This window comes from Lithobates pipiens, unplaced genomic scaffold (assembly GCF_037356315.1).
Source record: "Lithobates pipiens isolate NorthernLeopardFrog02 unplaced genomic scaffold, aLitPip1_a1.2 Scaffold_16, whole genome shotgun sequence".
NCBI classification, from domain to species: Eukaryota; Metazoa; Chordata; class Amphibia; order Anura; family Ranidae; genus Lithobates; species Lithobates pipiens.
The window spans coordinates 631,815,119-631,842,995 of NW_027507748.1; the positions used below are offsets into that span (position 1 = coordinate 631,815,119).

A 27,877-nucleotide genomic window follows, 5' to 3' on the forward strand; every position below is an offset into this window, starting at 1 on the left:
TAATAACATCTCACACCACCCCTTTATTATCTATGTATAAAATAACATGTAATAATACATTTTGACACTGAATTGACATTTTAAACACAGTGATTAAGTCCTGTGAATCTGTTCCTGCAACTTTTGTTTCATAGTCCCAATCAGAAATTAGTCATAACACATTGTGGTTTTGGCATAGAGACCCCAAATATGTATATGGGTCCTCCAGTTCCCAGAGTCTGTGTTTTGGGGGAACATGGACTTGAATCTGAAGCAAGACCACTCCAAGGGTCCCCCAGGCACACACCTCCCAAAGAGTAGTGCTTCCTTAAAAGCCAGGGCCCTTAGTCAGTGGGTAGGAGGCTTGCCCCTAATCCTTAACAAAAGCCTTTGTCCTAGTTTGGTCTATCACATAGATATACTAGGAAATATAATAATAGTATACATCTATTTCGAAACTGGGGAATATCAGGTGCAGACTGATGTCCAGGCTGTTGATATATGAGATGAAGTACAATTAACATGTTGGCCACTCACCAATGACGTCAGCCTTCACAAAGCTTTATTATTCCACAACTAGATCCCGGTAGAGTCCACCCAGATTATAGATCTGTTAGATGAAATATGTCAGGGTGAAGACTGGTCTTGGTGGACTCTCCTGTAATCTAGCACTGGAGTAATAAAGCTTTGTGAAGACTGATGTCATTGGAGTGTGAGCAACTTTTTTTCATTCCATATGGGGAGCATTGATGAGCTACATCGACCCCTACCTAGAACCACAGAGATGGTGGAATGCGAGCTCAGAGTGTCCGTTATCATTAGTACTGAGATAAAGTAGCCTGTAGGAAGTCACAGCAGCCCATAGATACTCTCAACCAGGCCAGCTCACCAGGAATATAACTGCCTATTACAGGGCTGTAACATATTTTATTTATGATGACATAAAATATGTTTATACATTGAAGACAATGAATGCACCTACTTCTTGTGGTGGGATTGCAAATGATATCACCCTCAAATCCACCTTAATGAAAGTATCAGTGCAGGGCAGAATGAACATTAGTCCTGTATATCAAAAGAGAGATCATCAGTAAAATATACATTTCACACTATCCCAGGACTATAAAAACAGTTCCTTTCTTATGAATCAAGTAAATGATTAATTGTTGAAAATTTGTATTTTGCATTGATCTTTTGAGCCAGCATATGAAGCTTTAGGCTGCTTGCCACACATGTACCCATATATTTTGATTGCCTATTAAAAAATCTTTTGTGTAGAGGTTCTGTAGCTGAAGCTGTAATTTATATATATAATGAGATCACTCATTCCCTACTGTATAGCTCAAGCTGAAATTTTAGAAAGACAGAGAGCCATAAAGCATACAGCTAATGTCTCTTTAGCTAACACACAGTGCTCTGATAATCCTTTGCCATGTAATAAAATTGTTGATTTGTAAAATATAGTTTGAATATATACAAGCTAGATAATAGAATACATTATATAAGATAAAACAAAATTGTCTCAAAGCCAGTAAAGCAGTAATCGATCGTAGGCAGGTGACAAGTAGATTGTGTCCTTTTCTTGCCGACCCCCAGACTGCTTCTCCCACATACAGTCATGGAAAAGGTATTTGATCCCATGCTGATTTTGTACGTGTGCCCACTGACAAAAAAATGATCAATCTATAATTTTAATGGTAGGTTTATTTTAGCAGTGGGACCCAGAACAACAACAAAAATATCCAGAAAAACACATTTCAAAAAAGTTGATTTGCACTTCCCGACTGCCTGCCGTACATATACTGTGGCAAGGCGTCTCTATTACGCAAAATCACGTACCTGTACATGATTTTTTTCAATGGCCACTGGGGGATGCGCGCACTGCCTGCCCTCGATCGCGCACTGATTGGCCACAGGGGGAGTCAATCAGGGGGCCTGGTGGACACGATCTTCGCCAGCCACCTGCGATAGCTTCCCGCAGAGACAGAACAGAGGTCTTCCGATGTAAACAAACATATAGCCGTACTGTCAGGCATGAACACTGATCTAGTGTTCCTGCTTATCAGGGAAGTTTCCACCCTGCCCCCCCGGCCCCGCAGGGGGGATGCTGGGTCTTGGGTGCCCCCCACAGTGGTGGGGCCCTACGCAGCTTTTGTAGTGAGCCTATAGGTTCAATCAGCTCTGCCTGGTGGTTAGCACATACTGAAGTTTTACTGGAAAAGAGTAAAAGTGGCCCCACTTGCCGCTCAGTGAAATGTAGTCCCAGATCCTGCTCCCACTTAAGAATGTAGTGGGATCTGAAATACTTGGGAGGCAGTATGAGCAATTGGTAGGTCATTGAAACTGTATGGCGCACGGGGGACTGCTCCAGGCATAGTTGTTCGAATGTAGTTAATTCCCTTCTAAAGGGCGCTGGAAAAGGCCTATGAAGTGGACTAGCTGGAGTTTTTGTCAGAAGGACAGATCCATCAAGGAAGGGTCCCCCATGATGCTTTCTCTGGAATACCATTGTCCATTGTGTATGAAGTGACAGAGTTGAGATCTTCCGGTCTCTGTGAGCTCCTGAAATCTGGAGTTGCTGAGTCCTGGACTGAAGGCCCAGTTCCCAATGACTGGGGTGAGCGTAGGTAGGTGCGACTGAGAATTCACAGAATGCCTTTTGAGCAATCCTCCACGTCTCTCCCACAGTGGGTTTAGAACCTGGCTTGGCAGGTTCATCTGGCACCAGGTCACCGAGTTAAGCTGAGTTCCAGTCAGAAGCTGTTCCACTTGGACCACTGTTGAGATCATGAAATGGTCATGAACTGACCATGGTGACACCAGTCCAAGATACGTGTCAGGTGACATGCCAATTGGTAAAGATTACATTACATATGTATAGATTTCTAACATCTGGCAAGGCCATACTGCCCATCAGTTTTGGCAAACGTAAAATCGACTGGGTGAGCCATAGGGGTTTTTGAGGCGCAAGGAAGGTAACGAAAGCTCGGTTCGCTGCCCTAAGAAACGAGTTTGGAATCTGGACAGGGAGGGCCTGTAGATGGTATAGCAACCAAGGCATGATGTTCATTTTGAGTATGCTGCAGCGTCCGAACCATGAGAACATACCCTGCTGCCAAGACTGTAGATTTTTTTTTTAATGGCTGTCAAGAGGGATCGAAAATTGAGGGAGAAAACATCCTCCATCCTACTGGGTAGATATTTGATGGAGATCTCTGCCCACTTGAAAGGGAAATCTGCCCAGAGTAACATATCGAGAGATGCCGGCATGGAAATGTTGAGCGCCTCTGATTTCTGGTATTTAATCTTGAAAAGGGATAGTGCCCCATATTTCTTCAATTTCACCAGCAAGTTCGGAATGGATATCAGGGTCTTGCATACAAAGAATAGAATGTCGTCCGCAAATGCCACGATTTTTGGGGACATCGTACCATCTAAACGGAGGCCCAAGATGTCTGGGTTGTCTCTGACCGTTCGGAGAAAGGGTTCCAGGGTCAGGATAAAAATCAGGGGAGACAGGGGACATCCCTGTCTCATCCCATTTGCTATCCCGAAGGTGGAAGAGAGGTGGCCATTCCCCTTTACTTGGGCCGACGGGTGAGAGTGGATTGCTTGTATCCAGATTATCATCCGGTGTCCAAACCCCACATGTCGAAGGGTCTCTATCAAAAAGGGTCAGTGCACCTCGTCAAACGCCTTCTCAGCATCGGTCGAGGGGAGCAGCATAGGAGTTCCGAGTCCAAGCTGCATGGATCAGGTTAAGCGCTTTTCGTAGTGTTGTCACACATTTCCCTCAAGGGGACAAAGCCAACCTGATCCGAATGGACCAGTTGTGGAATCAACTCCGCATTAAGAGGACTTTGGTAAAGATTTTAAGGTCCACGTTTAGAAGGGATATTGGCCGATAATTCTGGCAATGTAGGGGATCTTTGCCCTCTTTAGGGATTACCGTAATGAAAGCCTGCAATGTGTCTGCAGGGGGGAGCACTCATTCTCCAGTGTCATTATATGCAGCTCAAAAGCTATAGATCAAAAGTCTAAAGTCTTATAATAAGGGAGGGAGTATGCATCAGGGCCCGGTGCCCTGCCATTATGCATTTGGGCCATCACCAGACTTACCTCATTCCCAGAGATAGTCAAATCTAGAGTTGTCAACAGCTCGTCTGGCAGGTGCCATAATTTTTGTCAATTACTTCTATCCTCTCAGTTGGTTGTTACACTAGATCACATTGATGCTTTTTATCCCCCTTTAGAACATCGATGCACTTGCTCCAAATGAGTGGATAGGTGTCCACGAAACATGTCAAGCCCATTTTTGATGCATCTACTTCATATCAACTATTTTAGATGGTTTTCATTTTGTATTATACCTGATCAAGTGACAATGTTCATTTCCCTTGGGGATCATAATATACAACTTTCATTGTTTATGTGTCATGTTGGTTACAATTCATACTATGTATATTGATACTTCATATGCATCTTATACTGTTCTATTTATGCCATATTTGGTTTACTAATAAATATACAGATGCCTATACATATATGGATTTGCTTGGCTCCACCGCACACACTTCATTCAAAGGCCCAATCTTCCCCCCGTTTTTTGCACTGTGCCATGAAGGACTAAAATCCTGCAGCGCCCGCAAGGTCCCCCTGCTCAAGAAGGCACATGTGCAAGCCCGTCTGAAGTTTGTTAACCACTTAAGGACCGCCTCCTGCACATATACATCGGCATATACGTCGGCAGAATGGCACAAGTATGTACCTGTACGTTGCTTTTTAAGTGCCCAGCCGTGGGTCGGGAGCGCGCTGCCGGCGGCACACTCCCAACCCGGGCCTGAGCTCCATGACCATGGCTGCGGGACCAGCGGACCCGATCGCCGCTGGTGTCCTGCGATCGGGTCACAGAGCTGAAGACCGAGTCTGTGTAAACAAACCTCTCCCTGTGCTTCCTACTGTGGCTGTCACCGATCGTCTCTTCCCTTTTATATGGAAACACGATAAGTGACATCACATGCAGGCCACGCCCCCTACAATAAAAAAAACATAATGTCATGCATAACACTACACTGCCCCCTAGTGGTTAACTCCTTCACTGCCAGTGTCATTTACACAGGAAGCAGTACATTTAAATAGCACTGATTGCTGTATAAATGACAATGGTCACAAAAATGTGTCAAAAATGTCCGATGTGTCTGCCATAATGTCGCAGTCACAATAAAAATCACTGATCGCCGCCATTACTAGTAAAAAAAAATAATAAAAATGCTATAAAACTATCCCCTATTTTGTAAATGCTATAACTTTTGTGCAAACCAATCAATAATCACTAATTGCGATTTTTTTTTAACCAAAAATATGTAGAAGAATACGTATTGGCCTAAACTGATGAAAACATATTTTTTTGGGCATATTTATTATAGCAAAAAGTAAAAAATATAGCATTTTTTTCAAAATTGTCGCTCTATTTTTGTTTATAGCGCAAAAAATAAAAACCGCAGAGGTGATCAAATACCACCAAAAGAAAGCTCTATTTGTGGGAAAAATAGGACGCCAATTTTGTTTGGGAGCCACGTCGCAATTGTCAGTTAAATCGATGCAGTGCCGAATCGCAAAAAGGGGCTTGGTCCTTTGGCTGCAAATTGGTCCGGGGCTTAAGTGGTTAATGAACATCTGAATGATTCAGAGAAGGACTGGGTGAAAGTGTTGTGGTCAGATGAGACCAAAATCTAGCTCTTTGGCATCAACTCAACTTGCCGTGTTTGGAGGAGGAGGAATGCTGCCTATGACCCCAAGAACGCCATCCCCACCATCAAATATGGAGGTGGAAACATTATGCTTTGGGTGTGTTTTCTTCTAAGGGGACAGGACAACTTCACCACATCAAAGGGACAATAGACAGGGCCATGTACCATCACATCTTGGGTGAAAACCTCCTTTCCTAAGCCAGGGCATTGAAAATGGGTTGTGGATGGGTATTCCAGCATGACAATAACCCAAAACACATGGCCAAGGAAACAAAGGAGTGGCTCAAGAAGAAGCACATTAAGGACCTAGAGTGGCCTAGTAAGTCTCCAGACCTTAATCCCATAGAAAATATGTGGGGGGAGCTGAAGGTTACCAAACATCAGCCTCAAAACCTTAGTGACTTACAGAGGATCTGCAAAGAGGAGTGGGACAAAATCCCTCCTGAGATGTGGTGGCCTGGTGGCCAACTACAAGAAATGTCTGACCTCTGATTGCCAACAAGGGTTTTGCCACCAAGTACTAAGTCATGTTTTGAGAAGGGGTCAAATACTTATTTCACTAATTAAAATGCAAATCAATTGATAACTTTCATGAAATGCATTTTTCTGGATATTTTTGTTGTTATTCTGTCTCTCACTGTTAATATAAACCTACCATTACAATTATAGACTGATCATTTCCTTGTCAGTGGGCAAACATACAAAATCAGCAGGGGATCAAATACTTTTTTCCCTCACTGTATGCAGAGTGGCGCAGGGAAGGAACAACTTAGTATACTGTGCTGCTGACAAGCATCAGAAAGGAAAACCTGGACAGGAGCAGCATTTACTGGAACCAATCCCTTGTACTTCCTCCCTGCAGCAGCTAAAAGTTGACTTTTCCTCCTCTCCCTCATACTGTCTTCAATTTGTGAATGAACAGGGAGACTGCGCAGAGCTGTTCCTGTTCATTCATTATGTGCAGCTGACATGGTCTTCAGTCTCCTTTCTCTATGTCAAAAGTGAGACACCAGGGGTTTGTTTGGACCGCTGATATTTCACCAAAGCCCCTCAACAGGGCTGTTAGAAAAAATGTAAAACAGATAAAAAATTAAATAAAAAAAAAATAATAATAAAAAACAACTGACACTGTCCACCGCCCTACTGGCACTACCCTACAGACACTGTTCACACACCATCTACTGCTCTACTGGCACTGCTCTACTGATGGATACTGTCCACTAATAAGGTAGGCTTATGCCGCGTACACACGTAGCCAACTATACGGCGGACTTAGTCTGCTGGACTTCCTGCCGGACTGTCCGCCGGACTTTCCGAACGGGCTACTTGCCCACACACGGCACTTTTTCAGCAGACTAATACGGCGTACTAAGTCCGCCGGACTATCCGCCGTACCTTTGAAATGAACGGACTCGCCCACACACGCGGAGGAAAGTCCGCTCATTTTGAGCGTGTCTCCAGGTAGCCGGGGGCCAGCGAAGGAGGCGTCGCTGGCCCCGTCACCTGGTATGGACTTAAAGGGCAACTGCAACGCCGAAAAAATTGGCGTGGGGGTCCCCCCCAGGTCCACATCAGACCCTTGTCCGAGCATGCTACCCGGCCGGCCAGGAAAGGGGGGGACGAGCGAGCGCCCCCCCCTCCTGAGCCATACCAGGCTGCGTGCCCTCAACATGGGGGGTGCCTTGGCACCTTGTCCCCATGTTGATGAGGACAAGGGCCTCTTCCCGACAACCCTGGCCGTTGGTTGTCGGGGTCTGTGGGCGGGGGGCTTATCCGAATCCGGGAGCCCCCTTTAATAAGGGGGCCCCCGGATACCGGCCCCCCACCCTATGTGAATGAGTATAGGTACAATGTACCCCTACCCATTCACCTGTAAATAAAAGTAAAAAAAAACACAACACACAAGGGTTAAAATAGTTTATTGCACAGCTCCGGGGGTCTTCTGTCCGTCTTCGGGGGTCTTCTCACCGGACTCCTCCGCTATCTTCTGCTAGCTCTTTTGTTAGCGGAGGAGCCCGGCTTTCTTCTTCGCCCTCTTCTTCCGACTTCGGGGGTCTTGTCCCCCTCTTCGGTTCTTCTTGCCGGGCCACAGCGCCTTCTTCTAGCTCTTTCACAGGCGGTGGCCCGATCTTCTGTCGCCGCTGTCGCCGTCTTCCGTTCTTCTCTTCAGATGTTGCCTCGTCGCTCTCTCTGCTCACAATGACGGGGACATGGCGCGCGGCGACTTATATAGGGACATCGCCGCCCATTATGATGTCACAGTCCCAGAGGATGCAGCGGCGACAGAGGACCGTGGCCCGGCAAGAACAAACCGAAGAGGGGGACAAGACCCCCGAAGAGGGGGACAAGACCCCCGAAGTCGGAAGAAGAGGGCGGCGGCGAAGAAGAAAGCCGGGCTCCTCCGCTAGCAAAAGAGCTAGCAGAAGATAGGGAGTCTGGCGAGAAGACCCCCGAAGACGGACAGAAGACCCCCGGAGCTGTGCAATAAACTATTTTAACCCTTGTGTGTTGTGTTTTTTTTAACTTTTATTTACAGGTGAATGGGTAGGGGTACAGACCAACGCCCAGGGTTGTCGGGAAGAGGCCCTTGTCCTCATCAACATGGGGACAAGGTGCTTGGGGGTGGGGGGGCCGCGCGGCCCCCCCTTCCCCAAGGCACCCCCCATGTTGAGGACACGCGGCCTGGTACGGCTCAGGAGGGGGGGCGCTCGTTCGTCCCCCCATTTCCTGGCCGGCCAGGTAGCGTGCTCGAACAAGGGTCTGATGTGGACCTGGGGGGGACCCCCACGCCCATTTTTTTCGGCGTTGGGGTTCCCCTTTAAGTCCATACCAGGTGACGGGGCCAGCGACGCTTCCTTTGCTGGCCCCGGCCACCTGGAGATGCGCTCAAAATGAGCGGACTTTTCTCCGGGCAGGAAAAGTCCGTTCATTTCAAAAGTACAGCGGACTGGCACACACACGGCCGGATTGTCCGCCGAAATGCGAGTCCGACAGAAAGATTGGAGTGCAAAACTACTTTCTAAGTCCACCGTACTTTTGGGTAAAAAAAGTCCGCCGGAGGCTACACACGGGGGGATTGTCCGGCGGACTTGAGTCTGCCGGACTTTTCCACCAGATTGTTTGATCGCGTGTACGCTGCACCCCGGTGATCTTTGATCTTTCATGTTGTTCAGGTAGATCTAAACCTCTCAAAGGTTGCCTATCCCTGCAGTTTCACTTTAAAAGTATGATACTTACAAATTAGATACTTGGATTACACAAATTAAAGTAGTACTACACAGAAAGATTTTAAACAAGGGAATACTGGGTAAAATATAAATAGATGTAAAAAAAACATAGTATTTATGTTTTAATAGTGCATTTCCTATCTAGGGTTGAACTAAGTGGTGTCATTTTTTTTCAGGAACCAAACACAGAAACGGTAAGACCCCTTTCACACTGGGGCGTTTTCCAGGTGTTTTTCAGGCACTTTAGCATTAAAAAAAGCGCCTGTAAAGCGCTTGAAAGAAGCCTCATCTGCAGTCCCAATGGGAAAGCCCAAGTGCTTTAAGAGCCCTTTCACAATGTCAGCGCCCGAAAAACGCTCGTAAAGCGCCACTTAAACTAGCAGCGCTTTACCAGCATTTTTCAAGCGTTATTGGGGCGCTTTTAACCCCTGCTAGTGGCCAAATAAAGGGTTAAAAGCGCCCAGAAAACGCTGCTGCCAATAGTGCTTTTCAGGCTTTTTACAGGCGCTTCCCATTGATTTCAATGGGAAGGGGCGCTTTAGGAGCGTTGTATTCACCGCTCCAAAAGCGCTGCAAAGAAGCTGCTTGCAGGACTTTTTTTGATGCCCTGCCAGCGCAGCCCCTCAGTGTGAAAGCACTTGGGCTTTTACATCGGGATTGCAGTTGTGGCTTCTTTCAGGCGTTTTACATGTGCTTTTTTTAAAGCTAAAAGCGCCTGAAAAATGCCCCAGTGTGAATGGGATCTCAGTGTGAAAGCACTCGGGCTTTTACATTGGGATTGCAGTTGCAGCTTCTTTGAAGCGCTTTACAGGTGCTTTTTGTAACTCTAAAGCGCCTGAAAAACGCCCCAGTGTGAAAGGGGTCTAAAGACAGTAGATGCTGTTTTACTGCAAGATATTTGCATTATTTTCTCTTTATTTTGTTTAGGCCAGTGACATGTACCTAGATTTTAATACATAATTGTAAACAGAAAGGTTCAATTAAGCAGTCCTATAAAATATGTAATGTTGGCATAGCCTGACCTAAATATGTAAATAGTTGTAGCTAAGGACAGAACAATGCCTTCAATGAATTTATAGTATTTCCTTTTTCAAAGATTTTATTCAGATTTTTTCAAATAATGTACAAATGAAAAATTCATATAGTACAGCAAGGGCACAATATCCAATTGTTTGTACAAGTATATTATAAATACTGGATTTTTTTTCTTATTATTGAGAGTCAAATACATTTTTATCAAAATTTGCAAGTAAAAAAATAAACAGATATATTTTATATAGGGTATACATTTTCAAACTCTTAAAGAAAAGTGCTGTAAAATGCACATGAAATCTAATAAGCTTTTTTAAACAAATGAGGATGAGTTTGTTATCTTACGATTATAGGTGAATTTTACAATTTATAGTATTTTTACAACATTTTGTACAAACCCAACTCCAAAAAAAGCTCGAATGATGTGTGAAATCGAAATAAAAACCGAATGCAAATCTCACAAACCCATATTTTATTCAAAATAAAAAAAAAGATAAATATCAAATGTTATTTGTAAAATAGATGGTCATTTTTAAATTGATGGCAACAGGTCTCAAAATAGCTGGTATATACATTATATACCGTATTTATCGGAATATAACATGCACAGGCGTATAACACGCACCTTCATTTTAGGAGGGAAGTTTCAGGGGGAAAAAATTTAAATGAAGAACTTTGAAGCAAAATAAGCGTCAGTGCCCATCAATGCAGCCTCACCATTGCTCATCTGTAGCCTGATCAATGCCATCTGCAGCCTCACAATTGCCCATCATTGCAGTTTGATCAATGCCCATCGGCAGCCTCACCTCAGATTACTGCTGCCTTGAAGGGGACAGGGAGTGGGGCGGGACGAGTGCCGTCAGATTACATACAGCGCAAATCTCCTGTTTACTCGGCAGCCTCTTTAATACGAAGTTCTATGATAGACAGAACACTGGTCCAATGCCGGCCCAGGAGACGGGACTTCCTATTGGAGAGGTGGCTGAGTAAACAGGAGATTCTCGCTGTGTGTAATCTGATGGCTCTCGTCCCGTCCCCTCCTTGGCAGCTCAAATTGCAGTATCGGCGTATAACACGCACACACTATTTGCACCCAATTTTCATGGTGAAAAAGTGAGTGTTATACACCAATAAATACAGTATCTCACTAAAGTGAGTACACCCCTCACATTTTAGCAAAATATTTTTTTTTTATTTCTTTTCATGTGACAACACTGAAGAAATGACACTTTGCTACAATGTAAAGTAGTGAGTGTACAGCTTGTATAACAGTGTAAATTTTCTGTCCCCTCAAAATAACTCAACACATAGCCATTAATGTCTAAACCGCTGGCAACAAAAATGAGTACACCCCTAAGTGAAAATGTCCAAATTGGGCCCAAAGTGTCAATATATTGTGTGGCCACCATTATTTTCCAGCACTGCCTTAACAATCTTGGGCATGGAGTTCACCAGAGCTTCACAGGTTGCCACTGGAGTCTTCTTCCACTCCCCCATGACGACATCACTGAGCTGGTGGATGTTAGAGACCTTGCGCTCTTCCACCTTCCCCATGCCCCACAGATGTTCAATAGGGTCTAGGTCTGGAGACATGCTTGGCCCGTCCATTACCTTTCACCAGTTCAGCTTCTTTAGCAAAGCACTTGTCTTGGAGGTGTGTTTGAGGTCAATATGATGTTGGAATACTACCCTGTGGCCCAGTCTCTGAAGGGAGGGGATCATGCTCTGCTTCAGTATGTCACAGTATATGTTGGCATTCATGGTTTCCTCAATGAACTGTAGATCCTCCAGTTTTGGCAGCACTCATGCAGCCCCAGACCTTGACACTCCCACCACCATGCTTGACGGAAGGCAAGACACTCTTGTCTTTATACTCCTCACACACACTTGGCCCTATCTGAACCAAATAAGTTTATCTTGGTCTCATCAGACCATAGGAGATGGTTCCAGTAATCCATGTCCTTAGTCTGCTTGTCTTCAGCAAACTGTTTGTGAGCTCTTGTGCATCATCTTTAGAAGAAGCTTCCTTCTAGCACAACAGCCATGCAGACCAATTTCATGCAGTGTGTGGTGTATGGTCTGAGCTCTGACAGGCTGACCTCCCACTCCTTCAACCTCTGCAGAAATGCTGGCAGCACTCACTATTTCCCAAAGACAACCTCTGGATATGACACTGAGCACGTGCACTCAACTTCTTTGGTCGAACATGGCGAGGCCTGTTCTGAGTGGAACCTGTCCTGTTAAACTGCTGTATGGTCTTGGCCACTGTGCTGCAGCTCAGTTTCAGGGTCTTGGCAATCTTCTTATAGCCTAGGCCATCTTTATGTAGAGCAACAATGCTTTTTTTTTAAGATCCTCAGAGAGTTCTTTGCCATGAGGGGCCACGTTAAACTTCCAGTGACCAATATGAGAGAGTGAGAGCGATATCAAATTTAACACACCTGCTCCCCATTCACATCTGAGAACTTGTAACGCTAACGAGTCACAAGACACTGGGGCGAGAAAACGGCTAATTGGGCCCAATTTGGACATTTTCACTTAAAGGTGTACTCACTTTTGTTGGCAGCGGTTTAGACATTAATGCCTATGTGTTGAGTTATTTTGAGGGGACAGCAAATTCACAATGTTATACAAGCTGTACACTCACTACTTTACATTGTAGCAAAGTGTAATTTCTTCAGTGTTGTCACATGAAAAAATATAATAAAATATTTACAAAAATGTACCCGCTTTTGTGAGATACTGTATATATATATATATATATATATATATATATATATATGTATATATATATATGTATATATATATATATATATACACAGTGGTGTGAAAAAGTGTTTGCCCCCTTCCTCATTTCATGTTCCTTTGCATGTTTGTCACACTTAAGTGTTTCGGAACATCAAACCAATTTAAACAATAGTCAAGGACAACACAAGTAAACACAAAATGCAATTTGTAAATGAAGGTGTTTATTATTAAAGGTGAAAAAAAATCCAAATCATCATGGCCCTGTGTGAAAAAGTGATTGCCCCCTAAACCTAATAACTGGTTGGGCCACCCTTAGCAGCAACAACTGCAACCAAGCGTTTGCGATAACGTGCAATGAGGCTTTTACAGCGTCCTGGAGGAATTTTGGCCCACTCATCTTTGCAGAATTGTCCTAATTCAGTTACATTAGAGGGTTTTCGAGCATGAACGGCCTTTTTAAGGTCATACCACAACATCTCAATAGGATTCAGGTCAGGACTTTGGCTAGGCCACTCCAAAGTCTTCATTTTGTTTTTCTTCAGCCATTCGGTGGTGGACTTGCTGGTGTGTTTAGGATCATTGTCCTGCTGCAGAACCCAAGTTCGTTTCAGCTTGAGTACACGAACAGATGGCCGGACATTCTCCTTCAGGATCTCTTGGTAGACAGCAGAATTCATAGTTCCTTTTATCACGGCCAGTCTTCCAGGTCCTGAAGCAGCAAAACAGCCCCAGACCATCACACTACCACCACCATATTTTACTGTTGGTATAATGTTCTTTTTATGAAATGCAGTGTTCCTTCTACGCCAGATATACTTGGACACACACCTTCCAAAGAGTTCCACTTTTGTCTCATCGGTCCACAGAATGTTGTCCCAAAAGTCTTGGGGATCATCAAGATGTGTTGTGGAGAAATTGAGACGAGCTTTGATGTTCTTTTTGCTCAGCAGTGGTTTTCTCCTTGGAACTCTGCCATGCAGGCCATTTTTGCCCAGACTTTTCCTGATGGTGGAGGCATGAACGCTGACCTTAACTGAGGCAAGTGAGGCCTGCAGTTCCTTGGACGTTGTTGTGGGGTCTTTTGTGACTTCTTGGATGAGTCGTCGCTGCGCTCTTGGGGTAATTTTGGGCGGCCGGCCACTCCTGGGAAGGTTCACCACTGTTCCATGTCTTCGCCATTTGTGGCTCTCACTGTGGTTCGCTGGATTCCCAAAGCTTTGAAAATGGCTTTATAACCCTTTCCAGACTGATAGATCTCAATTACTTTCTTTCTCAATTGTTCCTGAATTTCTTTGGGTCTCGGCATGATGTGTAGCTTTTAAGGATCTTCTGGTGGACCTTACTGTGTCAAGCAGCTCCTATTTAAGTGATGTCTTGATTGTGAACAGGTGTGGCAATAATCAGGCCTGGGTGTGGCTATAGAAATTGAACTCAGGTGTGGACAACCACAGTTATAGTATGTTTTAACAAGGGGGGCAATCACTTTTTCACACAGGGCCATGATGGTTTGGATTTTTTTTCACCTTTAATAATAAACACCTTCATTTACAAATTGCATTTTGTGTTTACTTGTGTTGTCCTTGACTATTGTTTAAATTGGTTTGATGTTCCGACACACTTAAGTGTGACAAACATGCAAAGGAACAGGAAATGAGGAAGGGGGCAAACACTTTTTCACACCACTGTGTATATATATATATATATATATATATACACATACACACACACACACACACACACGCACGCACACATGGTATATATATCTACACCGTGATAAACATGGCTTAAATTTCTTTGGAATTGGGGCTTGCACTTTGCAAGCTTTTTGTCCCCTTTTTTTTGGACATGTGTTGCTGCCATTTTTTAAGTTACCTTATTTTTTTCTTAAATTAGTTAATTTTCTCACTTAAAAAATGTGATATGTTTTATATTTTCTATTGTGAATAAATTATGGGTTTATGAGATTTGCAAATCATTGCATTTTGTTTTTTTGTTGATTTTTACACAGCGCCCCAACTTTTTGGAAATTGTGGGTGTACAATTTACCCATAATTATTATTATGTGACCTTTAATAAAATTTTGCAGGTCGTTTTTACAGCTGTTTCACTTTCAATGTATGGATAGTCCTTACCTGGGCCACTGGGTTTCCCTGATGTTATCCGACCCAACCGAAATATAACAGCCCGTTCATATTCTTTAATTATCTATAAAAATTACAACCAAAAAGGTGATTCTCTCTGTACACATTGGGTGTTCCATTACTATTACGTAAAAACTAAATTATATCTTACCTTAACACAGAACCAGATGGAAAGTGGAAAGGTAATGACCACAAACACACCAGATATGATGAGCAGAACCCAGCCACAAACACCGATCCCACCTTTCATAGCATCTGGAGGACAAAAGATATCACTAAGGACCATTTACACCGTTTATAGACCATAACGAATAAACAATGACAGATGATCCAGGGCCGAAGTCATAAAAGCATGCGGATTCCTTCTCTAGATACGTCATTCTTAGCCCCTGTACACACGGTCGGAGATTTCGACAACCAAATCCGTCGGATTTTGTCTGTCGGATCTTGTCCGAAACTGTTGCATACACACGGTCGGACAAATCCGATCTTTCAGAACGTGATGACGTAATTTCGTTAAGATGGGACTACATTCAGGCTAGTAGCCAATAGCTTTGATGTAGGAATTTGAACTGAGCATGTGTGGCACTTGGTCTGATCAAAATTCTCTACACATGATCGGAGTATGTCCGATCGGCCCATTTGGTCGGGAAATATTTCCAACAAGTTGGAAAATTGGGTCCGACGGAATCAGTCCGATCCATACCACACACAGTCGGATTATCCGACAACACGGTCCGATAGGACACATTCCGACGGATTCTGCGACCGTGTGTACAAGGGCTTAGAGGTCACTAATCACTACTAGATGGTGGCTTCATCTTCCTTTCTCTTTAAACAAGTCATCAGAGACAATCTATATAAAATGATATATATACAATCAATCCTTTAGAATTCTTTTAGGTGTTCTTTGTCCCCCTTCCGCTCATAGCCTGATGCACAAAGCAGAGGCACTACCAGAAGGAATGCATACACTGCTAGGGCTATGGTCCAGCAAAATATTGCTGCTTTAATGCCCAGCCTGAAGCAGTAACAATGTGTCAAAAGGAAAAATGCCTGTGCACCAAACCTGAAAAATGCCACTTCTTTGCTCTTGTGTCCCTCCACAGCCAGCAGCAGCACACAGTGTGCTTTTAAAAGCTTGCCTCCATGCGCACCTGGCGTCGGAGAATGCCTACGCCATTAGTCCCGCCCCCGCATTGCCTATGGCTTCACCCCCTTTTTCAAAAGGACGGGTTTTCCCACACGAGCGGCAGACTACAAGTACTCTCAGACCCAGAGAGAGCATGGTGCGGAGGGTTACAGAGCCGCCAAGCAGCCGCTGCCCTTTCCCTTCTTTTTCTTTTTTCAAAAAAATGGATCCGGGCGCTTTTAACCCACGAGGGGGGAATTCCAGCATAGGGGGCAACAGGCGGGGAGAAAATCAACCTTTTTGCTTTTGCAGCAGGATCTGCTGCTTTGGCCGGAAGGAGGAGGAGGAAGTGTTCGGCTCCTGACCCAGCGCTGTTTCCAGCATGAGGTGATGAGTGCTCAATACAGCCCCCAGTGGTGACACATAGGCATGACAACATTATTATTTTTAAAGGATACATTCATAACAAAATTCAAAAAGATTTCTTAGAAAACTCCACTTACCTTTCCCGCCGCAGGGTTTTCTGTGGTAAACCAACATACCCAATCTTCACCCTTCACGGTGGGTTCCGTTAAACCTTCAGGAGCAGGGGATCCTAGAGGAAACCCACAATCCTGGACCTGCAACAGCACCCTGCCAGTAAAAACTTTATGGCCTCACTATCAAAAAGTACTGGATTCCAGGGTCCAGCTCTCTAAAAAAGAGAAGCATTCACAGGCAGAACCTTGTTTCTTTGGAAACGAGGCCTGGGTACCATTCAATTTGGCCCAAAATAGGACACTTTGAATGGATCCCGTCAGCATGGCTAGCCCCACAGCAAGGATTGCTCCAGTGGAGCTCAGCATAGCGCATCTTTACTCGTGACCAACACCTTAGACACTGGTGAAAAAACTGAGGTACTCCCAGTAGTGTGAGGGGGCATATAGGGAGTGCACTTCTTGTCTTAGGGCGTGCCAGTGTCCATCACCTGAAGGTGGCCTATAACCCACATAGTAACTACTATGGCTCTGTGTCCCCTGATGTATGATAAGAAATACACTTTTCCAGCTCGTGGAGAGGTAATTATCATTTTACAGGTAAAGAAAATTGGTCAGGACAGATATATGGGAGCAACCAATTCTGAAGGTGCACTCCAAGGCTTTTCCTTTAGCATTACCTATTGAGTCACTGACTTGAATCAAGCATTATATGAGTTCAGACTGTTCGCACTTCAGGCTAGGTTCACATTTGTGCATTGCAGGAATGCGTGAAAAATTGTATCTGTTCCCACAATGCACCCCTTTTGAAGGTGTGCGGCATTGTTAGTAGCACCGCAGCTCAGCTTGCTAACCTGCACGTGATGTGCCAAGACACATGGAAACCAAGTACTATTTCAAAAAAGGGTCATGCACTTCTTTTGTGTGGTTTTCATGCATAGGGCAGCCCATTAATTTCTAAACAAGGCACACAGACACGAGCAAAAATGTGCACACATCATCACACATGCTTGTGAATGGAGCCTTGCTGATTGCATGCTTGTTACAGGTCAGTGACTTACTAGGTAATGAAGAAAGCATTAGGATGATGGCCCCAAGGCATGCTATTTAAAACCAAGTCAGCAATGGCAACTTACATTTTCTTGACCATTTACTGATAAGTTTGTAATAATCTTTACAAGTGATGAGCAAATCAGTTTACTATTAAAAACACCACTAGATGGCAGTACATGATAGCAATAAATAGTATATAATAGAGAACATACAGTGGTGTGAAAAAGTGTTTGCCCCCTTCCTCATTTCCTGTTCCTTTGCATGTTTGTCACACTTAAGTGTTTCGGAACATCAAACCAATTTAAACAATAGTCAAGGACAACACAAGTAAACACAAAATGCAATTTGTAAATGAAGGTGTTTATTATTAAAGGTGAAAAAAATCCAAACCATCGTGGCCCTGTGTGAAAAAGTGATTGCCCCCTAAACCTAATAACTGGTTGGGCCACCCTTAGCAGCAACAACTGCAACCAAGCGTTTGCGATAACGTGCAATGAGGCTTTTACAGCGTCCTGGAGGAATTTTGGCCCACTCATCTTTGCAGAATTGTCCTAATTCAGTTACATTAGAGGGTTTTCGAGCATGAACGGCCTTTTTAAGGTCATACCACAACATCTCAATAGGATTCAGGTCAGGACTTTGGCTAGGCCACTCCAAAGGCTTCATTTTGTTTTTCTTCAGCCATTCGGTGGTGGACTTGCTGGTGTGTTTAGGATCATTATCTTGCTGCAGAACCCAAGTTCGTTTCAGCTTGAGTACACGAACAGATGGTCGGACATTCTCCTTCAGGATCTCTTGGTAGACAGCAGAATTCATAGTTCCTTTTATCACGGCAAGTCTTCCAGGTCCTGAAGCAGCAAAACAGCCCCAGACCATCACACTACCACCACCATATTTTACTGTTGGTATAATGTTCTTTTTATGAAATGCAGTGTTCCTTCTACACCAGATATACTTGGACACACACCTTCCAAACAGTTCCACTTTTGTCTCATCGGTCCACAGAATGTTGTCCCAAAAGTCTTGGGGATCATCAATATGTGTTGTGGAGAAATTGAGACGAGCTTTGATGTTCTTTTTGCTCAGCAGTGGTTTTCTCCTTGGAACTCTGCCATGCAGGCCATTTTTGCCCAGTCTTTTCCTGATGGTGGAGGCATGAACGCTGACCTTAACTGAGGCAAGTGAGGCCTGCAGTTCCTTGGACGTTGTTGTGGAGTCTTTTGTGACCTCTTGGATGAGTCGTCGCTGCGCTCTTGGGGTAATTTTGGGCGGCCGGCCACTCCTGGGAAGGTTCACCACTGTTCCATGTCTTCGCCATTTGTGGATAATGGCTCTCACTGTGGTTCGCTGGATTCCCAAAGCTTTGGAAATGGCTTTATAACCCTTTCCAGACTGATAGATCTCAATTACTTTCTTTCTCAATTGTTCCTGAATTTCTTTGGGTCTCGGCATGATGCGTAGCTTTTAAGGATCTTCTGGTGGACCTTACTGTGTCAAGCAGCTCCTATTTAAGTGATGCCTTGATTGTGAACAGGTGTGGCAATAATCAGGCCTGGGTGTGGCTAGAGAAATTGAACTCAGTTGTGGACAACCACAGTTATAGTATGTTTTAAAAAGGGGGGCAATCACTTTTCCATGATGGTTTGGATTTTTTTTCACCTTTAATAATAAACACCTTCATTTACAAATTGCATTTTGTGTTTACTTGTGTTGTCCTTGACTATTGTTTAAATTGGTTTGATGTTCCGAAACACTTAAGTGTGACAAACATGCAAAGGAACAGGAAATGAGGAAGGGGGCAAACACTTTTTCACACCACTGTAAGGAGAGATATACTGTGTATGTACAGTATCTCACAAAAGTGGGTACACCCCTCACATTTTTGTAAATATGTCATTATATCTTTTCATGTGACAACACTGAAGAAATTACACTTTGCTACAATGTAAAGTAGTGAGTGTACAGCTTGTATAACAGTGTAAATTTGCTGTCTCCTCAAAATAACTCAACACACCGCCATTAATGTCTAAACCGCTGGTAACAAAAGTGAGTACACTCCTAAGTGAAAATTTCCAAATTGGGGCCAAAGTGTCAATATTTTGTGTGGCCACCATTATTTTTGAGCACTGCCTTAACACTCTTGGGCATGGAGTTCGCCAAAGCTTTACAGGTTGCTACTGGAGTCCTCTTCGACTCCTCCATGACGACATCACAGAGCTGGTGGAAGTTAGAGACCTTGCGCTCCTCCACCTTCCATTTGAGGATGCCCCACAGATGCTCAATAGGGTTTAGGTCTGGAGACATGCTTGGCCAGTCCATCACCTTTACCCTCAGCTTCTTTAGCAGGGCACTTGTCATGGAGGTGTGTTTGGGGTCATTATCATGTTGGAATACTGCCCTGCGGCTCATTCTCTGAAGGGAGTGGATCATGCTCTGCTTCAGTATGTCACAGTACATGTTGGCATTCACTCATATGTCTATTTCCCAAAGACAACCTCTGGATATGACGCTAAGCATGTGCGCTCAACTTGTTTCGTTGACCATGGCGGGGCCAGGTCTGAGTGGAACCTGTCCTGTTAAACTGCTGTATGGTCTTAGCCACTGTGCTGAAGCTCAGTTTCAAGGTCTTGGCAATCTTCTTATAGCCTAGACCATCTTTATGTAGAGCAACAATTATTTTTTTCAGATCCTCAGAGAGTTCTTTGCCATGAGGTGTCATGTTGAACTTTCAGTGGCCAGTATGAGAGAGTGAGAGCTATAAAACCAAATGTAACACACCTGCTCCCTATTCACACCTGAGACCTTATAACACTAACGAGTCACATGACACCAGGGAGGAAAAATGGCTAATTGGGCCCAATTTGGATATTTTCACTTAGGGGTGTACTCACTTTTGTTGCCAGGAGTTTAGACATTAGGCAAATTTACACTGTTATACAAGCTGTACACACACTATTTTACATTGTAGCAAAGTGTAATTTCTTCAGTGTTGTCACATAAAAAGATATAATAAAATATTTACCAAAATGTAAGGGGTGTACTCACTTTTGTGAGATACTGTATGGAAAATTGTAATGGAAAATTGTTATCTTACTTATTGTAATTCTTATGTCCTGGATCCTCTTCATCTCAGCTCTGTTCCCTCTGATTCCTCTAGGACCACCTCTAACTAGCTTATAAAGTGCAGCTGTCCACTCCTAGGAAGTGTTCTAATGCTAAACATCATGACAGAGAGAGCAAGTGGCAATCCTAGGCTGACATGTGGAGGATCCAGGAAAGGAATAATATAGTAAGTATTATAACAATATTCCCTATTCCTGGACGTCCTCATGTCGGCTTACTATGAGACATACCAAGCAATGCCCCTGAGAAAAGGAGGGAAAAATATTCAAACACAACCACTTGCTGCATAAATAATTTAATGATTTACAGCCACAGAACCAACAGAAGAACCAAATGCCTCCGGAAGGCGGTAAGGCCACATTTACTCTGTAGCAGTGAATGAAAATGATAGCTGCACACCAGCTTGGTGCTCTGCACACCACTGCTGCTGAAACCTTGGCATATACTGCCCACAATGCCAACATAACATTCATAAAATATGTTTTCACCTCCGATGGTGGAGGAAGACCCAGGGACCTCTATGCAATTTGAATCATTTTGGCAATCCAGGAAGACGTGACTTTTGATGATACAATTAAGCCTTCTTTCGAATCAACTGAGAAAACAAACAGGTTATCTTGCCTCCAAAACTCCTTAATCCGATCCCGGTAGGTTGAGAGGGAAAAAACTAGATCCAAATTTCTCCTTTCCACTTCTGTCTTCTGGGAAGTCTGGAAGGACAGACTTCCCAATTCATATTGAATGTAGTTGGGATCTAGGGACGAAAAGCAGGAAGTTGCCTAAGAACCACCTTGTCTAGAAGAACCTGACAGAATGGTTCTTTAGGAGAAAAGGCACATAACTCCGTTACCCTCCCCGTGGAAGCAAATGCAGTAAGGAATATTGTCCTTAAAAGACAAGTAAAGGTTTTTTTTTAGGAATCATACATACCTCGGTGGATGCTGCATTTGTCCAATGCTGCATCTGTCCCCAGGCACCTCTAAACATTTAGAACCGAGTGATCGAATACCGCCGATCACTCCATTTTCAGAGCTCCCTGAGCAGAGAACTGTAGACTGTCAGTTACAGCTCTCTGCTCTGCTCCCTCTGTGCTCTGCTATAGTAAACATTGCGGACCTTATTTCCACTTTAAAGTAGAAATAAAGATACAAATACTCATCTATGCTCAAATGGTCTGACGCCCATGAGGTCACTTACTGGGATCTTTTCCCCAGATTTTTCTGGGTGCAGGTCTTCGGCACCTTGATTAGCAGAAGTGCCGGTGTCCTATCATATAGTGTCCACTGTGTACCATCCAAGTGGACATAGAGCTAGAATATCAAAGAGCCGAGCGCAGCAAAGCCGTGCCTGAAGCGTGGCAAGCGAAGCGAGCCCGCGAGGGGCCCTCTAATATTGGCAGCCCTATGTCCACTTGGATGGTGGGGCTAGCACCTCCACCCACGGTGCAGGCGCCGTTCATCTTCTGAGATTTTCTGAAGATCCTTCTGCTGAGCCGCTGAGAAGGGCCGAAGGCGGCTGAAAGCCATGAGAAGGGCTCTGGGTGGCTGAAAGCCGCCCAGAGCCCAAAAAATCGTGCGGAAATCGTGGAGTATCAGCGTATAACACGCACCCGCGATTTTCCAGACTTTAAGGGGAAAAAAGTGCATGTTATACGCCGATAAATACGGTATATTTAGTCAGAACTTTGACTTTGATTATAATCTTTGCTTACTCCATTCAAAACTAAAACAAAAGTTTTGCCCATAAGTAGACTTTAATTCTAAATTAAAATATATAAATTATTTTTAAGATTTTGCTCACACGTAAAAAGTTCCCTATCCATTCTGACAAATAAAGGGTTTTTATGAGAGACTAATAAGTAGTCCCTATTGTCATTACTTGCGTTTGGTCCCGTGATTTGTTTCACATGCAGACCTCTTTAAAACCCTCCATTTATTATACTGTAAGAATAGCCTCTGTTCCTTAGAGCCTGTGTTGATGATCTTTTGTTCTCTTCAAGTCGGTATTGCATTTACATTTTACAAGTCTATGGGTATGATAAACATGCTTAAAGGAAGTCAAATGCACCTGTCAGTGAATTCTAAATGATCTCAAAAGCAGTTCAAACCAATGTCATCATCACAACCCCCTAGGACAAAGAACCTGCCTTACTAGGATTGTTGTCATTCCAGGGTTCCAATGAAGGCTTGTGGCAAGGAAGAGCTTTTGCCTTTCTATGTGTTTTGTTACTAATCCCCCCCCCCCCCATGTCTTAAAAAATTTCTAGTTTAAAAAGTAGATTGTTCTATTGTATGGTGAAATAGTTAAAGTGGTTGTAAACCCTTACAAACCACTTTGACCTACAGGTAAGCCTAAATTAAGGCTTACCTGTAGGTCCAAGAAATATCTCCTAAACCTACACGGTTTAGGAGATATTTACCTAAAGACAGCCAACGGCGCGCAGGCGCACTGAGAAAGCCGCAGATCGCGGCGATATGCCGCGAGTGCCGGCTCCCATGCACATGCGCAGGAGTGACGTAATCGCTGCTCCGGCGAATCACAGCGCCGGAGCAGCGAGACCCACCAAGAAGATAGACGCTCAGAACTACAGGGGACAGCGGTGACTTCGCTGGCTCCTGTGTCAGGTAAGTGACACATAATGGACTACTATGCGATGCATAGTAGTCCATTATGCTTTACCTTTGCAGGGAATCAAAGAGGAAGTAAACCCATCAGGGTTTACTTCCTCTTTAAATATGATGTAATTGGCTCATTAAAGGCAAAAATTAAAAATGATATCTATGATAAAGTCTGTCATTAGCATTTATGAAGCAATCTTTGCTTTTCTGATTCCCCTCTATAACTGTAAAGTTTTTTACATGTTGTTCTTGCTGTTATTTTTCAACTTACTTCAACAAACTGAACTGTCCAGCAAAAGTAGCACTTAGAGAAGTTAGAGAATCCATTTAAAATGGCAACGAACACAAAAAATAAAATAAATTGCAAACAGACTGTTTATCACAGACGAGGCATACAATTTCTCTTCTGCAATAAAATAAACCTACCTGCCTGTTCGCAATCCTCTGCAGAATGTGCATGGAGCTGCTCATGCATAGCTTCATTTACAGTTCCGGTGTTCTGGCATATTCAGTCCGGCCATCGGATACTGTCCGCCCCGTACTGCGCAGGCGCAGTGATCAAATACCACCAAAAGAAAGCTCTATTTGTGGGAAAAAAAGGACGTCAATTTTGTTTGGGAGCCACGTCGCACGACCGCGCAATTGTCAGTTAAAGCGACGCAGTGCCGAATCGCAAAAAGTGGTCTGGTCTTTGGCCAGCAAAATGGTCCGGGGCTGCAGTGGTTAAAAAGGGATATTTTCCAAATCTGCTACAATGGGTAGAAGTGAGTCTAGTTTACCTGCCTATAATGTATGATGGTGAACTGGAACAGATGGTATAGGTGCAGTTTACTCTGCAATGTAAAGATTAGAAGTGACACACAGTCACCATGAAGCAACTGGAAGATAATGGCTTGGCTCCACAAACAGGTCTGCTATGCTGATTACTACCACAACAAAATGTAAAATGACAAAAGATCTCAAGTATAAGGAAAATTATAAATGGTTTTATACATTTTTTACAAATATATATCTGAAAAGTGTGGCGTGCATTTGTATTAAGCCCCCTTTACTCTGATACCCCTAACTAAAATCTAGTGGAACCAATTGCCACCCGAAGTCATCTAATTGGTAAATAAAGTCTACCTGTGTGTAATTTAATCTCAGTATAATTACAGCTGTTCTGTGAAGCCCTCAGAGGTTTGTTAGAGAACCATAGTGAACAAACAGCATCATGAAGGCCAAGGAGCACACCAGACTGGTCAGGAATAAAGTTGTGGAGAAGTTTAAAGCAGGGTTAGGTTATAAAAAAATATCCCAAGCTTTGAGCATCTCACAGAGCACTGTTCAATCCATCATCCGAAAATGGAAAGAGTATGGCACAACTGAAAACCTAAAAAGACAAACTGACAGGCCGGGCAAGGAGAGCATTAATCAGAGAAGCAGCCGAGAGGCCCATGGTAACTCTGGAGGAGCTGCAGAGATCCACAGCTCAGATGGGAGAATCTGTCCACAGGACAACTATTAGCCATGCACTCCACAAATCTGACCTTTATGGAAAAGCGGCAAGAAGCAAGAAATTGTTGAAAGAAAGCCATAAGAAGTCCTGTTTTGCAGTTTGTGAGAAGCCATGTGAGGGACACAGCTAACACATTGAAGAAGGTGCTCTGGTCAGATAAGACCTAAGTTGAACTTTTTGGCCTAAAGCAAAACACTATGTGTGGAGGAAAATTAACACTGCATGTCACCCTGAACACACCATCCTCACTGCAATCTGACAGAGCTTAATCTATTTTGCAAAGAAGAATGGGAAAAAATGTCACTCTCAAGATGTGCAAAGCTGGTAGAGACACCCCCAAAAAGACAGGCAGCTGTAATTTCAGCTGTATTCAGGGGGGCTGAATACAAATGCACACCACACATTTCACATATTTGTAAAACATTTTAAAAACCATTTATCATTTTCCTTCCACTTCACAATGATGTGCCACTTTGTGTTGGTCTATCACATAAAATACATTTATGTTTGGCTTGAAAATTTCAAGGGGTATGAATACTTTTTCAAGGCACTATAATATCCAGTATTTAAAAAACTATTTCCATGAAGATTTGTCTACAGTTGTCTACAGAATGTTCATACAGACACCGCATTTAGTGAGTTCCCCCTGGCACAAGTAGCCCGAATGTTTCTCTTTTCTATAAGTCCAGGAGAATGAATTAGATGATTATTGTGGCAATAAACAATATCCTGTAGTCCCTAGTCCATCTCAGGAGTGAGCAAGAGAGGGTGGCTATGTCCCTACATACAGTGGTACCAGGGTCGTCTTTAAGGCAGGGCAAAAGAGGCAGCTGCCCTGGGCCCTGTCATTGTTGTGGGGCCCAAGGCAGCTGCTTCATACTTGCCAACTATCCCAGTTTAAATTCCCATGCCCCCTGCAGTGAGGAGATGATGTGCTTTAACCTCTAGCAACCAATCAGTGAGCAGTATTACTGTACAGTAATCTGTAGCAACCAATCAACAAGCAGAAACCATGTGTTGTAACATCTAGCAACTAATCAGTGAGCCTTAATGTGTGCTGTAACCTCTAGCAACCAGTCAGTAAGTGGTAATAATACCTCTGGCAACCAATCGCTGCCTGATTTGATACAGTAAACTGATTTTAAGTCTAGCTGCTATTTATTGTACGTCTCAGAGCAGGTGGAGAGCGAAATTGTATGGGGGGGGGGGGGGGCCCAAGAAAATGTTTGCCCGGGGTCCAATCAATATTAAAGACAGCCCTGGGTGGTACCATGGAGAACAAATGTAGCCACCCTCTAATAGGAAGTTGGATCACAGCAGCTAAAAAAAGGAGTTTGGAGATTTGGAGGAGGCTGAGCGCAATAGTTAAGAATACATACTTGAATAGAAATTCATTAAACCAGAGTTTAGTGTCACTTTAAAAGAGAAGTATGGGTTTGGGTTCTTTTTAAAAAAAATCATACTTACCTAGGTAGATGCAGCATCTGTTCCTCGCAGCCTCTAAAGGTGAGATCAAACACTGCTGAACGCTCAGTTCCCAATGCTTTGTAAACAGAATGCTGGTGAATGTCAGTCAGCAACTCTCTGCTTTGCCCCCCGTGCTCACTGGAGCGCTTGGCTGTGGAGGGGGTGGGAGCGGCCGGCTCAGGCTCTTAGCAGCTTGCTGAGAGGCTGATCCAGGTGCTGGTCGTGATCTTTTCCCAGTCATGACCAGCTCTGTGACATCAGCCGACAGCGGGCTTTAGCCCGCTGTCAGCTGAAAATGGATTTGGCTGTACTTCTCCTTTAAAATCAATTACAAAGGTAACTGGCTCATGAATATCAGATGACCTCAAACTAGCAGCAGGAAAGTTCAAAATTAATTTTAAAAAGTGCTATTTTACCAAGAGTAGTTGATGCTTGGAATAGACTTCCAGCAGAGGTAGTGAGTCAGTCAACAGTAAGTGGATTCAAACATGCTTTGGACAAGCATAGATCTATACTCAGACAAAAAAGTTAACAAAAAGCAAAAACCTAAGCAAAAAATATATATATTAATAAAAACCAAAAATTTAAAAATGGGGCAGACTCGATGGGCCACTTGGTCTTTTTTCTGCCATCATCCTTCTATGGTTAGATGATGTTAAAACATACAATAATTGTTGGAAACATTATGTTTTGCATTATATTTTCACATTTCTTTTTAAAAGAAGTAATAAAATAATTTCTAAGTATCACTTGTAAATATTTAAGCATGGGTTTCCTCAGGGTATTCCTGTTTTCTGCCACATTCAAAAGACATGCTGGTAGGTTAATTGGTTCCTGTCTAAATTGTCCCTATTTTGTGAAGTTATGAATGTTAGTTATTGACCTTAGATTGTAAGCTGCTTGAGGGCAGGGACTGATGTCAATGTACAATATATATGTAAAGCAGTGCATAAATTGTCAGCGCTATACAAGTACCTGTAATACATAAATAAGCTAAAAACCCTCTGTCAGTTCTTTACTACTCTGGCTGGACATGCTTTCATAGTGACCAAAGTTCTGCATGACAGAAACTTTACAAATTAGTTAAAACCTGAACTGCCAGGAATGCTACATACTTCTCATGTATTGCCACTGGCTCATTGTGTATATGTGTTTGTGCTATGTGTAATATGACAGCTTTACTTAACCTCTTCAGCCCCAGAAGGATTTACCCCCTTAATGATCAGGCCATTTTTTGCGATACTGCACTGCGTCAATTTAACTGACAATTAAATCGTCATGCGACGTTGTACACAATCAAAATGTATGTCCTTTTTTCCCACAAATAGAGATTTCTTTTGGTGGTATTTGATCACTTCTGTGGCTTTTAATTGTTGCACTTTAAACAAAAAAAGACCATTTTGAAAAAAAAAAAAATATTTTTTTACTTTTTGCTTTATTAAATAAGCAAAAAAATGAATTAAACAAATTTCTTTATCAGTTTAGGCCAATATGTATTCTTCTACATATTTTTGGTTAAAAAAAAAATCGCAATAAGCGTATATATTGATGGGTTTGCGCAAAAGTTATACCGTCACACAAAAGGGGATATATTTATGGCATTTTTATTATTAATTATTTATTTTACTAGTAA

The 27,877-nt window shown here is 43.3% G+C and overlaps 1 protein-coding gene across 4 annotated transcripts in view; it reads right to left on the reverse strand.

The window, feature by feature from the left end:
- STOML3 (stomatin like 3) overlaps window positions 1-27,877 on the reverse strand; it is a 54,977-nt gene that overhangs the window by 13,965 nt on the left and 13,135 nt on the right. For all 4 annotated transcript variants that reach the window (XM_077484186.1, XM_077484185.1, XM_077484184.1 and 1 more), the window contains 3 exons: window positions 15,029-15,132; window positions 14,869-14,941; window positions 962-1,044 (listed from right to left, as the gene is read on the reverse strand). In XM_077484186.1, the coding sequence (XP_077340312.1) occupies window positions 962-1,044; window positions 14,869-14,941; window positions 15,029-15,132 (260 nt within the window). The remainder of the gene's footprint in view (window positions 1-961; window positions 1,045-14,868; window positions 14,942-15,028; window positions 15,133-27,877) is intronic.